The following is a 16,200-nucleotide window of genomic DNA, read 5'->3' as shown; positions in this document are numbered from 1 at the left end:
GGGCGGATCTCGTCGCCGGCCATGTTGGCCCCGCCGTCGCTCAAGCCTGCGTCGCGCCTGCCCGCAAGCGGCAGGGCAACGTGGTCGTGCAGGGCGGGAATCCGACAGCCCCCGCCGCCAGGGCTCGTGCTCCTGGCGTCAACGCTGCTGCGCAATCTCGGACGGCGTTGGAGAAGGTGACCAAGGCCGCGGACGGCAAGAGGAAGAGGAATCCGGCTACAAACAAGCCGCCTCCTTCATCCTCAAACTCCATCCCGGAAAGAGGTGCCCCGGCGATGCCGTCCAACGGTGCTCTCCCCCCGCAAGCGAGGTGTTCGGCAAAATGGCCGGAAGGTATGCGTCTTCGGTCATGGTGCTTTCCTTTCATTTTCGCCATTTTTTGCGATAGATCGTGACTTGTTATCGTTCAATATAGCGGTGGTTCAAATAATGCAACTGTCGAGTTCGTGGACTTATTGGACACCAATGCCGTTGACATTGATCAAGCCCTGTTCGCCGCATTCGACTACAATGAAACAGAGGCGGCGTGGATGATCATGGTTGTGAGGACGAATTGGCGAAGATCAAAGCGGAAGTGTTTGAGCAATCGCAATCAAAATCTGGGAAAAGCCAAAGATCGAAGAACTACACGATCTTGGAAGATCAAGCTTTGATCCAAGCATGGAGTGCGGTGTCTCTTGATGCATGCACGGGTACTTCTCAAACCGCCAAGAGATATTGGCAAAGGATCGAAGATCAGTACTTCCGCATTAGGGCAAAGTATCCCAATAGGACTCCACGCACATTTCGATCGCTTCAAGGGCGTTGGGAGAACATCAAGCCTATGTGCAGCCGTTGGGCAGCTTGCTTGAAGCAAGTACGTAATGCACCTCCAAGTGGTACCGTGGAATCCGACTATGTGAGTTTGTTTTGCCTTTGTTCAAGTTGTGCATAATCATATTTGCATCATGAGAATTGATTACATCACTTTGTTCACATTGTGTAGGACAAGATTGCCCAACATAGATACAAAGACATGGAAGCTTCGAAAGGCAAATTCTTCAAACTAGAGCATTGTTGGAAGTTGCTCCAAAAGTGCGAGCAGTGGAAGTTGATCGACAAAAAATCCCCACCGAAAAGAGGCTCGCTTACAAACATGGATGAAGATGAGGATGATGATGGCCAAGAAATTTAAACAAGCCTGATGGCGACAAGAAGACTAAGGAGAAGATGAAGAGAGAGAGTAAGAAGCATCGAGCTTGAGGGAGAAGATTGATTACATGGTGCAATGAAATGAGTTGATGTTGTTGAAGTTATTGGAGATCAAGAAAGAGTTGGCCGAGAAGAAGGCAAAAAAAAAGCAAGAAAAGTGGCAATTGCACAAGGAAGAGGGGCTCCGCAAAGCTGCCATTAAGGAGAGAAGAGCACGCGCCGCTCAAAACAAATCCATGTCCTTGTTGCTCGCCGAAGAGAACAAGATCATGTCAATGAACCGCGATGACATGGATGACCTCACCAAAACATGGCATGATATGGCAAGGAGAGAAATCTTGAAGAGGAAAATGGTCGCGTCGGCCGGTCCGTGTTACAGTTTCGGAGATGTTTTCTCTGCTCCATATGCTGGCAACGTCGATGATTTCGGTGCGGGAGTTGGGACAAGCGCCGGAGGTGGTTTCGGTGGTGCCGATGAACTTTAAGATGGACTCGATGGCGCGGAGTGATGATCGACCAAGGTGATGCTGGACATGGCCGTAACTTTTGCAAGTCCCTCTTTTGCGTTTGTCGTATTGAACTTGGTTTTTATTTGCGCATAAAACTGTGTTATGTTTGTTTGAATTTGAACTTATTTACGAGAAATTACGTCAAATGCAAGAATTAAGCGTTTTCTGTTTTCGGGTCGACGTGGTAGTGTCCGAACAAACCCCGCAAAAACCGACTCGTAAAAAAGTATATTCCGCGAATATCCTTTTATACGGGTCCGTTTGGGGTTCTGCATCTGCGGCCGTCGGAGCCAGCCCGCAAAAGCGCGGTTTTCCCCGAACTGCAAACGTGTTTTGCGGGCCGGATGCGGGGTCTGCTAGAGTTGCTCTAACAACCTGAATTAGCTACGTGTTCTGCAATGCCCCAGCGTCAACATTTTCTCTTGGCCAACACCGTCTCAGGAGGTAACCACTGCTTCTGAACCTGAACTGCTGGCTCATGACTGTACTGTCTGTTTCTGAATCTTGGTCAGTTCTAGCGCCTCCAAGTACCGATTAATAAACCCAAACGCGGAGACGGGACTCTGAAGTCCGCCAAAACACGAGTAAAAACAGAGTGATTCAAAGCATCCGTTAGCCCAACCAACGATTGCCTGGCATCTTGAATCTCAATTAACGCCATTCATGCGTGCTGGAAAAACGCATTCTGCACAGTTCCGGACGGGCTCATCAATCGAATTGGTTCTAAAAACTCCAATTCTTCAGGCAATTTCTTTCCTGTCTACTAGTACTACTCTACTACTTATCTTGCTACGGCATGTCGACCCTGTTCGTTTAGTTTACTGGCTGTCGCCGGCCGTGGACACGGCGGAGAGCCGGCTCGGTCGGGGACGGAATCCGCCCGCGCGCCTCCGGTGCTGCAGCGACTGCTGCGCCGCGGGGGACGGCGCGAGCGCCCTGCGTGCCCAGTGCCCGCTCCCTATGGGGACGAGCCGCGCCAGCGCGCCGCCCGTGCTCTTCGAGGTGGACGGCGGGGAAGGCGGGGAGGCGGGCCTGGTGCTGCTGCCGGCGGGGGCCGCCTGCTTGCGCTCCTTGTGGAGGCTGCAGCGGAAGGAGCCCGGGTGGTTCGTCGGGGAGCACATGCAGGAGGACCGACGGCTCCTGGTGGAGGGCGGGGACGAGACGCTGACGGACTTGCCCGGCGAGCGGGTGGCGCTGCCGGTGGCGAGCTTGACGCGGGTGGGCGAGGCGGAGCGGTAGCTCGGGGTCGACAGTACCGGGCCGCTGGGCCGAGTCGCGGTGGCCGTCGCTATGAGAGGGAGATTGGAGTGGTGGAGCAGTTGGATCTTGGATGGAGATTTTGGTGGTTTTGGAGAGTAGACTGAGAGGTGCGGGCTGGGCGGCATTTATATAGGCGGGAGGGGTATTCTGGTAACTTCATGGGTTGGGAACTTGGTTCGGTCGAGTTAACTAACTGGGGTTAATGGGCATAAAGCAGTGGGCGTCTGTGCCGTGGGCCCGGACGGCTAGCACACCGGAATCGGTTTGGAATATTTTAGGACTGGTGCCAACTTTTTTTAGGACTGGCGCCAACTTGATTTGAATATTTTGATGAAATGCTGCGTGCTGTGCCCATCCAACGCTGTTGCTGTCAGAAAACCGGCTCCGGCACGCTGAAAGGACGGACACAGGAAAAAAGGAGTTATCTTTTGAACGCTCGGAGCGAGGCAGGTGATGGTCAGGTTGGCACGATTAGGGCCTCAACGACGTGACGTGCCAGCAGCCGGACGGCAGCGACCGGACCCCAGCCGCCGGCCATGGGATCGCCCTCGCTTTGCTTGAAACGCGGCCGACCTCTGAACGGTTGACACAGTGGAATCGGCATCGGCATCAGTCGCCGTAATCGCAGGGTCCATCGGTGCTCTCCGAATCCGTTCACTCGCGCCCATGGACGTTGGTTCCTTGATCCAGCCGATTCCGCCGCGAGATAACTGTTGCTACTGCTCTGCGTCTCGCTTCATTCGATTTTGGTCGACCGGACGATCGAACGTGTCCGTCTCTTTCACTGCCGCTCCCGCTCCGGCTCTCTTTCGCTCACTCTTCCTCTTCCCGTCGTTTGATATTCGTTGTATCACTGTGAACGTCCGTCCCTGGCCACATGCATGCGGGCGCATATTCGTCGTGTACTATTGTGCAGTACTGTATGCTCTGTTTAACACACCGTGGACAGTTCTGGTGTTCCGCTTTTTTAACTCAGATGCGGATCTAGTGCTAAAAAGAGTGTTAGACTGTATTTATATGTGTATATTGTAACGTTGTATATCACCTCATTATTATATATATATATGTGATAGGCCACCCTTAGAGGGTTGTGCCGGTTCCCCCCAAAGTCTATTGTCTTACATGGTATCACGCTAGGTTACGTCCGCTTCCGCCTAAAAACCCTAAATCGCCGCCGCCACCGCCGCCGCCGCCGCGCCCGCCGTCGCCGTCGCCCGACTGCTATGACGTCCGCCGTTGCGTCCGGCTCCACTGCCACCGGTTTTCTGCCGGCCTCCCTCGCGGCACTTCTCTCGAGGGCGCTGGATGCCGCCTCCCTTCAGGCGCCGATCGGGACACGGAGCGTCGGCTCCCTCTTCGCGCTCCCGCCGGCTGCTACTTCGCCCGGGCAGGCGCTTGTGGCCCACACCGCCGCCGCCCCGTCAACCGCGGCTGTCGCGCCCTCGGCCACTGCGCCGCTGGTGGCGGAGGACGTCGCGCTGGCAGGCTTCGCGGCGTCAACCGCGGCCATCGCGCCCTCTGTCACCGCGCCGGCTGCCCCTCTGACTGTCTCCACGGTGGTCTCACCTCAGCCAGTCTCCTCGATGGGATCGCAGCCGCCGCCGCCGTTTCACTTCGGCCATCTCATCACCATCAAGTTGTCGTCGGACAATTACATCTTCTGGCGCGCGCAGGTTCTTCCGCTTCTTGGGAGTCACTATCTGCTTGGCTATGTCGACGGCTCTCTCCCTTGCCCTCCTGCGCTGGTTGACAGTGTGCACGGTCCGGTCTATAATCCGGCTCACCGTGTCTGGACAGTGCAGGATCAGGCGAACCTCTCCTTCATCCAGGGGTCGCTCTCTCCGGCCGTTGCTGGGCTTGTTGTCTTCGCCAAGACGTCCCACGAGGCATGGACTATTCTTGAGCGCTCGTTTGCGGCACAGTCGCAGGCTCGTGTATCTGGGCTCCGTCGCCAACTTGGAGAGTGTCAGAAGCTTGACTCCACCGCCACTGAGTTCTACAACAAAGTCAAAGTCTCGCCGACACGCTGGCCTCCATTGGACAGCCCCTCACCGACTCCGAGTTCAACTCGTTTATTGTCAATGGTCTTGATGAGGAGTATGACGCCCTAGTCGAGATCATCAATGAGAGGGGCAACTCCACGCCCATGCCAGCACACGAGGTCTTTTCACGCCTCCTGCTTACTGAGCAACGAGTCGAGACGCGCCGATCCAGGGGCAACGGCGCCCTCTCTGCAAACGCCGCCACCAAGGGTGGTCGCTCCTCTGCTTCATCCAGGGCTCCTTCGGGGCAGTCACCACCACCCGCCTCGGCCCCTCCTCCTACTGCGACGCTACCAGGGGCTGGCGGTCCACGTGTGTGCCAGCTTTGTGGTCGCGATGGGCACTGGGCCTCGAAATGTCACAAGCGCTTCCAGCGGGGTTTTCTTGGTCTCGGCAATGACGGGAAGTATACACGCAACTTTGCTCGTCAGGTCGCCATGGCTGATCGTCCGCCGCCGCAGAAGCCACAGGGACACACTCAGTCCTACTCCATTGATCTCCACTGGTACATGGACTCTGGGGCGACAGAGCACCTGACCAGTGAGATGGGGAAGCTTCACACTCGTGAACCCTACCATGGCTCGGACAAGATCCACACCGCCAATGGAGCAGGTATGCACATCTCTCATATTGGTCAAGCATCACTTCTCACTAGACATGCCAATAGGAGTCTTCAACTTCGCAATGTTCTTCGAGTTCCATCTGTGACACGTAATCTTCTTTCAGTTCCTAAACTCACTCGTGATAATAATGTGCTTTGTGAATTTCATCCTTTTGATCTTTTTATTAAGGATCGGGGCACGAGGGACATTCTTCTTAGTGGGCGGCTCTGCCAAGGTCTCTATTGTCTGGAGCATCCTGGCGTCGCTCGCGTCTTCAGTGGAGTTCGGGTATCTCCGTCACAGTGGCATGCTCGTCTTGGTCACCCGGCCACACCTATTGTCCGGCATGTTTTGCGTCGTCATGAGCTTCCTAGTGTGTCTAGTAATAAAGATGTAGCAGTGTGTGATGCTTGTCAGCAGGGGAAGAGTCATCAACTTCCTTTTTCTGAGTCCAGTCGTGAGGTGAAACATCCTTTAGAACTTGTGTTTTCAGATGTATGGGGTCCTGCTCAGACTTCTGTTAGTGGTCATAATTACTATATCAGTTTTGTTGATGCTTACAGCCGCTTTACCTGGCTTTATCTTATCAAACGTAAATCTGATGTGTTTGACATTTTTGTTCAGTTCCAAAAACATGTTGAACGCCTTCTCAAGCACAAAATTGTTCATGTTCAGTCGGACTGGGGTGGCGAGTATCGCAACCTCAACTCCTTCTTTCAGTCGCTTGGGATCACTCACCGTTTAGCATGTCCACATACACATCAGCAAAATGGTTCAGTAGAACGTAAGCATCGTCACATTGTTGAAGCTGGTCTGACTCTTTTGGCCCATGCATCTGTTTCGTTTCGTTTTTGGAGTGATGCTTTCACCACTGCATGTTTTCTCATCAATCGTACTCCCACTCGTGTTTTGAATATAAAGACTCCCATTAAAGTTCTCCTTAATGAACAACCGGACTACACCTTTCTCAAGGTGTTTGGGTGTGCTTGCTGGCCCCATCTCCGTCCATATAACAAGCGTAAGCTCGAGTTTCGTTCCAAGAAGTGTGTTTTTCTTGGTTATAGCTCTCTTCATAAAGGATACAAATGTCTTCATGTGCCCACTAATCGTGTCTACATCTCTCGGGATGTTGTGTTTGATGAGCATGTTTTTCCCTTTGCCAAACTCCCTGTGTCCACTACCGAGCCACCTGTCATGCATTCATCCTCTGTTGCTTCTGACCAATTTGATGATGTTGCATATTCTCCTCTATTGTTGCCTAACCATGGTGCAGGCACTGGTCGTGGGGCTCGTTTGGAGATTCTGGAAGTGCCATCTTCCTCTTCGTCGCCATCGCCTTCATCCTCGGCACCTTCTGTTGTGCATGAGGAGCACATGGCGCCCCTGCATGGCCTCGGTTTCCGTGCTCATGCACGGCCAATCGACGTCCTGGCCCGGTCGCCTCTGGCTTCTGGGCTGCCTTCGCCATCGTCGCGCCCTGCAACCCCGCCGACTGGGCCGGCCTCCTCGGTCCCCGTCTCGCCCAGGGCGTCGGGGCAGTCATCACCAGGCCTGGCCTCGCCCGCCCCTGCCTCGCCCAGGGTGTCTGGGCCCTTCTCATCAGGGCCGGCCTCGCCTGCTCTCGCCTCGCCAAGGCCGTCTGGGCCGGTGTCACCGGAGCTGGCCTCGCCCGCTCTCGGTTCGCCCATGGCCTCTGAGCCCCTGTCGTCGGGCCAGTCTTCGCCATGCAGCCCGGAGTCGTCTGTCCCGAGCTCGCCTGAGGTGATTCCTGCATCTCCGGCGACCGTCACGTCTCCGTCACCTTCGCCTCCGCCGGCTCCTGCTGCTGCTCTACGTCCACATACGCGCAGTCGGAGTGGCATTTTTCAGCCTAAGCAACGTCACGATGGCACAGTTGCTTGGTTAGCGGCGTGCATGTCTGCTGCTCTCGCAGATCCATCCTCTGAGCCACGCACGTATCAAGCTGCTATGCGCATTCCTCATTGGAGAGAGGCCATGGAGCAGGAGTATCAAGCGCTTCTTCGCAATCAGACATGGACTCTTGTTCCTCCACAATCACGGGTAAATGTCATTGATTCCAAATGGGTTTTCAAAGTGAAGAGGCATTCTGATGGGTCCATTGAGCGCTATAAGGCTCGTCTGGTTGCTCGTGGTTTTCGACAGCGTTTTGGACTTGACTATGAAGACACCTTCAGTCCAGTGGTCAAGCCTACTACCATCAGACTTCTTCTCTCTATGGCTGTTACTCGAGGTTGGTTTCTTCGTCAGCTTGATGTTCAAAATGCTTTTCTTCATGGTGTCTTGGCGGAGGAGGTTTACATGCGCCAGCCTCCGGGTTTCTCTGATCCGAATCGCCCTGATCATCCCTGTCGTCTGTCCAAGGCAATTTATGGTCTGAAGCAGGCTCCTCGTGCTTGGCATGCTCGTCTTGCAATGGCTCTTCGTGCTCATGGTTTTGCATCATCAACTGCTGACTCCTCATTGTTTCTACTTCAAAGGCCTGAGGTTACTATGTACTTGTTGGTCTATGTAGATGATATCATTTTGGTCAGCTCCTCTCAGTCGGCTGCTACTGCGCTTGTTCGCTCACTTGGTGCTGATTTTGCGGTCAAGGACCTTGGGAAGCTTCATTACTTTCTTGGTGTGGAGGTTACTTCTCGTGATGCTGGCCTTGTTATGACGCAGAAGAAGTACTCTCTGGATTTGTTGCAGCGAGCTGGGATGCTTAAGTGCAAACTGACGACTACACCCATGTCTACCACTGATAAGCTCAATGCTGTTGATGGTGTCCTTCTTTCTTCTTCTGATGCGATAGAGTACAGGAGTATTGTTGGTGGGCTCCAGTACTTGACGATCACGCGACCAAACATTTCCTATGCTGTTAACCGAGTCTGCCAGTATCTGCAGTCACCCCGTGACACTCATTGGTCTGCTGTTAAGCGGATTTTGCGCTATATTCATTTCACGGTGGCTCATGGTTTGCATATTCGGCCGTCTGACTCTGGTTGTCTTTCAGCATATTCTGATGCAAACTGGGCTGGCAATCCGGATGACAGGCGATCCACGGGGGGTTATGCTGTCTTCTTTGGCTCTAACCTGATTGCCTGGAGTGCTCGGAAACAGGCTACTGTCTCGCGTAGCAGTACTGAGGCCGAGTATAAGGCTGTGGCCAATGCCACATCAGAGATCATCTGGGTACAATCCTTGCTTCAGGAGTTAAGTATACCCCAATCACAACCTCCTGTTTTTTGGTGTGATAACATCGGTGCTACATACCTTTCTGCAAATCCGGTATTCCATGCCCGAACGAAACACATTGAAGTTGACTATCACTTTGTGCGTGAACGTGTCTCTCAGAAGCAACTACAGATCAAGTTTATTTTTTCCAAGGATCAACTTGCTGACATCTTCACCAAGCCATTGCCTTTGCCACAGTTTGAGACTTGCAGGCGCAATCTTACCCTTCTAGATTCATTAGAAAGTGGCTAAGATTGAGGGAGGGTGTTAGACTGTATTTACATGTGTATATTGTAACGTTGTATACCACCTCATTATATATATATGTGATATGCCACCCCTAGAGGGTTGTGCCGGTTCCTCCCAAAGCCTGTTGTCTTACAAAGAGCAGCCCTGTTCATGTCATGTCCTGGCCGCGCACATGCGCGCGGTCACCACATCCCGACGCCGCGCGCAACGGCTACGCAGGGCGCGGCACATAGTCGGCCGGCCTCGCTGCGTGCCACGGACACAGACTGGGAGGGTGCGTGACGACGGCCGGCCGCGCGCACATGGTCGACCTCGCTGCGTGCCAAGGATTGGGAGGCTGCGTGGCGACGGCCGGCGGCGGCAGCTGGCGCACCGCGCACGCAGCGCTCTGGGGCGGGCGCTACTAGGGTTCATTTTGTTTACGTTTTCTGGCGACACCTTGTCGTTTGGATTCCGAACAGGTTGCTTAGCCGTGCCGACCCGGCCTGCCGTTGCCTGGCTCCATGCGCTGCACCACTCACGGCGGTTGACACATACATACCCTGATCACATGGCCTGCTGATAGACAGTTCCAAAGTCTAGATTCGTTTGTGTAGAACGCTGATCGATCTCCAATCATACCGAGCTTGGTGGTGGATCTTCAAATCGTGCTGCTTATTGTTGAACATATTCTTCGCCTGATTGCACGCAAATATATATATGACTGTATGTCCGGTATTGGAGAAATGATAAAATAGTATGGCATCATGTGCTCTGTTTCCAAGTTGGTCGTGGAACGACACCTCAAAAACAAAAGTCGATCGTGGAAAATCCAAAAAGGGACGACCTGATTAGTGCACCGGTCCGGGATTCGACCTGAAATGCAAGCCGAACCGGATGCCGCACTTAGAAGAATCTCATCGATATGTCTCGAAAGAGGTAGATCTTGCTAATCCATTTCGGCCAAAGCGCGCGCCGCATGTGTCAAATTGGTCTAAACCTGGCCCGACCCGATCCCGGTATAGCGTGGTCTCCTGAGATGCACGTATAGTATGCAATCGGTGGTAAATCATCCTAGCTAGGCCTCTGGCTGTGCCACAACTGAAGCAAGCAAGATAAGACCGTGTACCTTAATCAGCACGGAGTGGCTAGATTTGGTAATGAAAGGCACGCAGACACTGGCGTGCGCAGTCGAGCCACCGGCCAGTGCGGGCGTGCATGTACATGTGGCACGACGGAACTGGAAGTTTTGACGGCGACGTCATTCGATTGGCCGGTGCATTGCCCCTGGTTCCGGCAAGAGCCAAACGGAGCACCACGTGCCGACCGAACTGGCCGGTCGGCGAGGCAGTTATCCCGTCCTGGTCAGCTCCTACTCTGCTAGCTCGATCTTTTTTTTTTTATCAAAGAAGGGCTTGCCCCTTCCGATTTTCATTACTGAAAACCATATAGTTTTACAAAGAGTTCGAAAGTAAACGAAAGAAACCAAACCGGACTCCAAAGGATCAAATAACTAACCTCCAGACCGAATTCAAACTATCCTGAGAGCCATTACATCAACGCAGAAGCAAAAGTAGCAAAAGTAGCAAGGAGCCAGGGATCATCTACAGGAACACCAAACATCAGGTTCACCCCCCGCAGAAGAGATTTTCTTCATTTCAATCTAGCAACATTGATCCTCCACCCTTGCTTGGCTGTGAACACTTCATTTGTTGCCTGTTCTAGCACCCTTGCTCCCAGCTCCAACGTTTTTCTTGGCGACTCCTTTATCTGCAAGATAGCCCAGTCAATTAACCACCTGCACATTAGCTTGACAACATATAAAGGATCATTTATCCTTTTTTTCTCAAAGATAATCGCATTTCTGCTTTTCCAAATTGACCAAAGCAGGGCTGAAATCCCCACCAGCACCAGTTTCTTATTATCTTTGTTAAATTTTCTAATCCAGTCTCCAAAATAATCTTTCGCACTAGATGGTACAGTTTTAAAATCACACACACATCTGACCAAACTCCACAGCAATGAAGCAACCGAGCAAGAAAAGAATAGATGATCAATTGATTCATCTTTCCCATATAAAACACATCTTTTCTCACCCTTCCAACCTTTTTTAAGCAGTACATCTCTAGTCAGGATGCTCTTTTTATTAATCAACCATAAAAACACTTTCAATTTTGCAGGCACTTTAATCTTCCATAAGTATTTCTGTGGGAATTTTATCCCAACAGCTATCAATTTCCTATACAAGGACCCCACAGAGAATTTATGATCAGCAGTGAGGGTCCAGAGGATTTTGTCCTCCCCTCCTTGCATTTGAATTTCCTCACACCTTTTTTTGAGACTGTTCCAAAGTTCCACAGTCTCTCCATGCAGGGTTCTTCTAAATCTAAATCCATGCCAACCTTTCTGTATGGCCTCCTCCACCGTAATATTGTGGTCAAAGGATATATCATATAGTCTAGGGTAAGCCTCCCTCAAAGGTTTATCATCAACCCATGAGTCTTCCCAAAACCTAGTGTTTCTCCCATCCCCCACTTTTTTCTTTACAAATTTATAAAAGATTTCTTTGATTTTTAGAAGACTAACCCAGAATTGTGATGCTAGCTCGATCTATAGGTACCAACGTGACGTCGCTTTACCTACGTGCATGGACTCTACGCCATGCGCTGCCGGCAACCAATGAGAGCCAAGCACGTACCCTAGTGTTCCGATAGCAATTGTTTGTTGGGCACATACAGAGGCCGGCTGTCGATTGATCGGGAACAGCAACCCATGCTGTGCAGTGCTGTCATTTTTTGAAGTCGGCCTCATAATTTTTCACCCTTTCATATTTCATTTACATTCGTGCCTGCATTATTTGGTCTCTCTTTGTAGTGCGAGTAGTTTAGAAGGCGGTCGGGTTGTCAAAGCTGGCCGAGGCGATTTATTTACTGCTGTTCGTGCCGACCATGAGCTCCTGGAACCTGCATTCCATGCATGTGGGCACGCTAATGACACGGCAGCTATGTAAATCACAAAAAATTACCACCAAACGATGTATACTGAACCTGGCACCAACCAGGTACACCCATATGTACGATTACTTAACCAGTTTTTTCGTCAGCAAAAGATCCAGAAATTTAATCGCGGCCCACGACGACATGGATCCACGACGTAACAGCGACAAGGAGAGGCACAGGGAAATTAAGCATTTGTCGCGGTTCCTGTCGCCAGGACCACACTGCGTGTAGATCAATTCAGCAAGTAATATGTGTCATTTCCCAATGAAATACTTGGGAGTGCCAGTCAGCTACTCGACTCTTCGTAATCTACACTGCAACTTTGCTGATGAAAGATTTCTTCGCTGCTGCGAGTCTTGGATAGGCAATGCGGCCTCCTCGGGAGGAAGGCTAATCCTCCTTAACTCCTCCCTTACTAGCATCATTTATTTCTATATGTCCACGTTCCTTCTGCCTAAGATGGTCATTGAAAAACTGGATAAACACCGTAAGTGCTTCTTTTGGCAACAACATGATGGACGCAAGAGATATCATCTTGTTAAATGGTCCAGAATATGTAGGTCCAAAAACAAAGGAGGTTTGGGGGTGAAAGACCTCCGAAAACAGAATGTTAGCCTACTCACCAAGTGGTGGTGGAAGCTTGAAACACAGCAAGGGTTGTGGCAAGAGGTGATCCGGGCAAAATATTTGAAAAAAGATATGGTAACCTCGGTCAAAAGCAAGTTTAGTGATTCCCCTATGTGGAAGGCTATTATGAAGGTTAAAGAATATTATTTAGTTGGACGAAAAGTGGTTATAAACTCGGACAACCTTGCCAGGGTGTGGAAAGATTCCTTAAATGATGAACCCCCTATGGAGCAGAAATACCCTGTGTTGTATAGCATTTGCAATAAGCAGGATATCACAGTTGATAAACTTAGAAGTCGTGTGGGGGATGATTTCTTCCGAAGACAACTACACCCATCATTGTTAGATCAGTGGAATGAGCTTAAGGCAGAATAGCGATAGGTCGACATGTAAATTGGGATAAAAATTTCCGCATGCATCCGCCGTTCATGAGGATATCGGATTTTTCAGTTTCTGTTTAAGTAAAATCTTCTAGAAAGACCGGGCATACAAAACTTTCATGGGTGAATGCTCCTCTCGTAACACCTAGTTTCACTCCTAATCTCAATGAAAAGGCAGAACACCTGCCAGTTAGCCTAAAAAACACATTCATAGGTGATGAGTTTCTGACGGAAAACAATTCTCTGTCATCAAGCGAGCAGTGCGTAGCCTGTGCTATGTATACGTGTGTCCAGTCTGATCTGAAATCTTACATTTTTATTCCGGAAACATTTACCCTAGTGCTAATTCTGAAACAGTTTTTCTTGATCTAGATGCACAAAGTCAGAAGTTCGGACCGTATCTCGCTCGGTTGACATTGCGCAGCCTACGGGTTATTAGCCATTCCAGGTCATCACTCATCATGTCTAGCTAAAGAAATTGACCGGTCCCCAAGTCCAAGACCCTGCGCCCAAGGGAAACGGAGCTCTGAACTTATAACTAGTGCAGAGAACCGGTGTTGCATGTCAAAAGGACACGATGGGCACATGCCAGTGCACACCACTGCCAAGTCAATTTCCAGTTCCAGCCCTCGATCTCTGAACTTATAACTTGTGCAAAGAACCGGTCCCCCAAAGAACAACATGGGGACATGCCAGTGCACACCGCTGCCAAGTCAATTCCCAGCAAAATCTTATCAGAGCATCTGCAAAACATCTACACCTACCACTGATTGCCCAGTTGAGGAGGCACTGAACTTCTCCAGGTTCCGTGCCAGGCAGATCTCGGAATAACTCCAGCCCGAGTGACTGTGTACTGACTCGATCGTGCCCTGGTGAGCAGGCAAGAGAGGACGACTTCCTTCCACAGCGCCGGGTGGTCGGCGTGCTCGACCGATTCCAGCCTCCGACGGTGCTCGGCCCGGGCATATATGTCGCGATCGGCTATTCCAACGGGTCATAAGTTCTTCCGTTGACTTGCTTGCCCGTCGTAGACGCTGACATCCAGAGCTTCCTCTGGTTCGCGAATGGCCGTCTGATTTCTAACGCGTTCGTTGGGGGTAGCTTCAGTACCGTACCAACTGGATCCTCAGACATTCAACGAGTTCGTTAATTAAACTTGTGTACGTACTATACTACTCTCAGCAACTCCGCTTGGTTTCGTTTTGTCAGCTGTTCAACGCATCTACTCTGTGCTCATACAAAACAGTCAAATTTTTTACCAGAAAGTTTGTAATGATAAATTTGAGTTATTTTTGAGGTTTTGTCGGGAACTCAGGATTCCGTTCGTTCATCTAAAAGGAGCACTGATATTTTTCGCGCTGCACTTGAAACAGATACAAGACCCAACTCAACTGACGTGCTACATTCCCTCAAAAAAAAAAAAACTTACGTACTACATGGCGCCAATGCAAAAGGTGACAACTAACAAGAAGCTGGCCAGCTGTCCGCGCCCACAGATCTTCCAACATCTTCATCTTCTTCCGCAAGTCGAAGAGTTGGAGCGGGGGAGGCGAATCCTGTACGACCCGCTTGTGAGAGAGCATGTCGGAGGGTGGCCCACTTATCAGCCTCCCCATGCGGCCGGGTCGCACGTACGACCCGGTCGTACAGGATTATTTTGCTGGAGCGGGGATTTCCATTTGCTACGTCGTCGGTCGCGCCAACAGTAAAATACTACGTAAACCTCGTCGGAATCCACACACATACATAAACCTCGTCGGAATCGAGGGATTGCTCTCGTGCTCGAAGTTGCTGGCCTGATCTGTCCGGCTGGGGCCACGCACGGGAGCCGCATGACGGAGGAAGCGCCGGCGACACGCCACTCATCTCGCAGAGCTTATCCAAAACCAAAACAGGGGGCGGGACGCATCCACACTTCAGAAACTGAAACAGAAGAAAAACGTTGTTGCGGCAAATCATCCATGATCCATGGATGGATAAACCTCCGGCACGGGACAGATTAGATGCATGTACGTGTCTCCAATTTGTCTCTCATGATTATCCATATCCAAAACCAGAGGGAGTTGTACACAGCGGAGCAGAGAGGACGAAGAGGCTCACTCTATGTGAATCTACGAGCTAGCTAATTAACCAGGCCGGAACCCAGAACTGGGTCTGAACTCCAATTCTTACTGGAACTTTTTCCTATCTACTTTATCTTGCTAATGGCATGTCGACGTTGGTTGGTTTGTCTACCGGTGGTTGTCGCCGGCGCGGTCGCCGGCCATGGACACAGCGGAGAGCCTGCTCGGACGGAGGCGCAACCCGCCCACGCGTTTCCGCTGCGCTGCGGGGGACGGCGCGAGCGCCCTGCGTGCCCAGTGCCCACTCTCCATGGGGACAAGCCGCACCAATGCGCTGCCCATCTGCTTCGAGCCGGCGCTGCCGATGGACGGCGGGCAGCCGGGCTTGCTGTTGCAAGATGGAGCCGCCTGCTTGCGGTCTTTGTGGAGGCTGCACCGGAAAGAGCCCGGGTGGTTCGTCGGGGAGCACATGCAGGACCGACGGCTCTTGCTGGCGGCACCGGCAGGGGCAGAGGAGGAGGACGAAACGCTGACGGACTTGCCCGGCGAGCGTGTAGCGCCACCGGCGGGGAGCTTGACGCGGGTGGGCGAGGCGGAGCGGTAGCTGGGAATCGACAGGACCGGGCCGCTGGGCCGCCTCGCCGTCGCCGTCGCCATGAGAGAATAGATCGAGGAGTGCAAACGTTGGAATCAGGTTGGACTGTTGGCGTAAACTGAAAAGACCGCGGCTTGGGCGCACTATATAGAGTTGGAGGGGTATTCTGGGGAGAGCAGAACCGGGGTTCGGGCATAAAGCAGTGGGCGTCGGAGCTGTGGGCCTAGACGGCAGCACGCCGGACCTGGTCTGGGTTCAAGGCAGTTAGGTCCACCCCCCAATATTTTAGGACTCATGCCAACTTATTTTGAATATCCTTTACTCTGAAATAAATCTTTGGAATATCAGTGTCAAAATCTGGTTTGTTTTGAAACTAGCATCCGGCTATTATGCAGGTAAAACCACAACAAAAATATACTCCCTCCGAACTACGGAGTAAAACCACGACAAGTATTATCAAACGGACG

General features: G+C 51.7%; 2 protein-coding genes across 2 annotated transcripts; both read right to left on the bottom strand.

Moving 5' to 3' along the window:
• Positions 1-2,296: 2,296 nt before the first annotated feature.
• Positions 2,297-3,085, bottom strand: LOC123139619 (proline-rich receptor-like protein kinase PERK2). The gene has a single exon (XM_044559370.1). It carries the CDS (start codon positions 3,083-3,085, stop codon positions 2,519-2,521), a length of 567 nt encoding a protein of 188 aa, XP_044415305.1. The 3' UTR covers positions 2,297-2,518.
• A 12,009-nt stretch (positions 3,086-15,094) lies between these two features.
• LOC123134858 (uncharacterized) lies at positions 15,095-15,850 on the bottom strand. The gene has a single exon (XM_044554016.1). It carries the CDS (start codon positions 15,793-15,795, stop codon positions 15,307-15,309), a length of 489 nt encoding a protein of 162 aa, XP_044409951.1. The 5' UTR covers positions 15,796-15,850; the 3' UTR covers positions 15,095-15,306.
• Between the last annotated feature and the right edge of the window lie 350 nt (positions 15,851-16,200).

The sequence above is a fragment of the Triticum aestivum genome, chromosome 6B (assembly GCF_018294505.1).
Source record: "Triticum aestivum cultivar Chinese Spring chromosome 6B, IWGSC CS RefSeq v2.1, whole genome shotgun sequence".
NCBI lineage: Eukaryota > Viridiplantae > Streptophyta > Magnoliopsida > Poales > Poaceae > Triticum > Triticum aestivum.
This window is presented reverse-complemented; position numbering and strand designations above follow the sequence as displayed.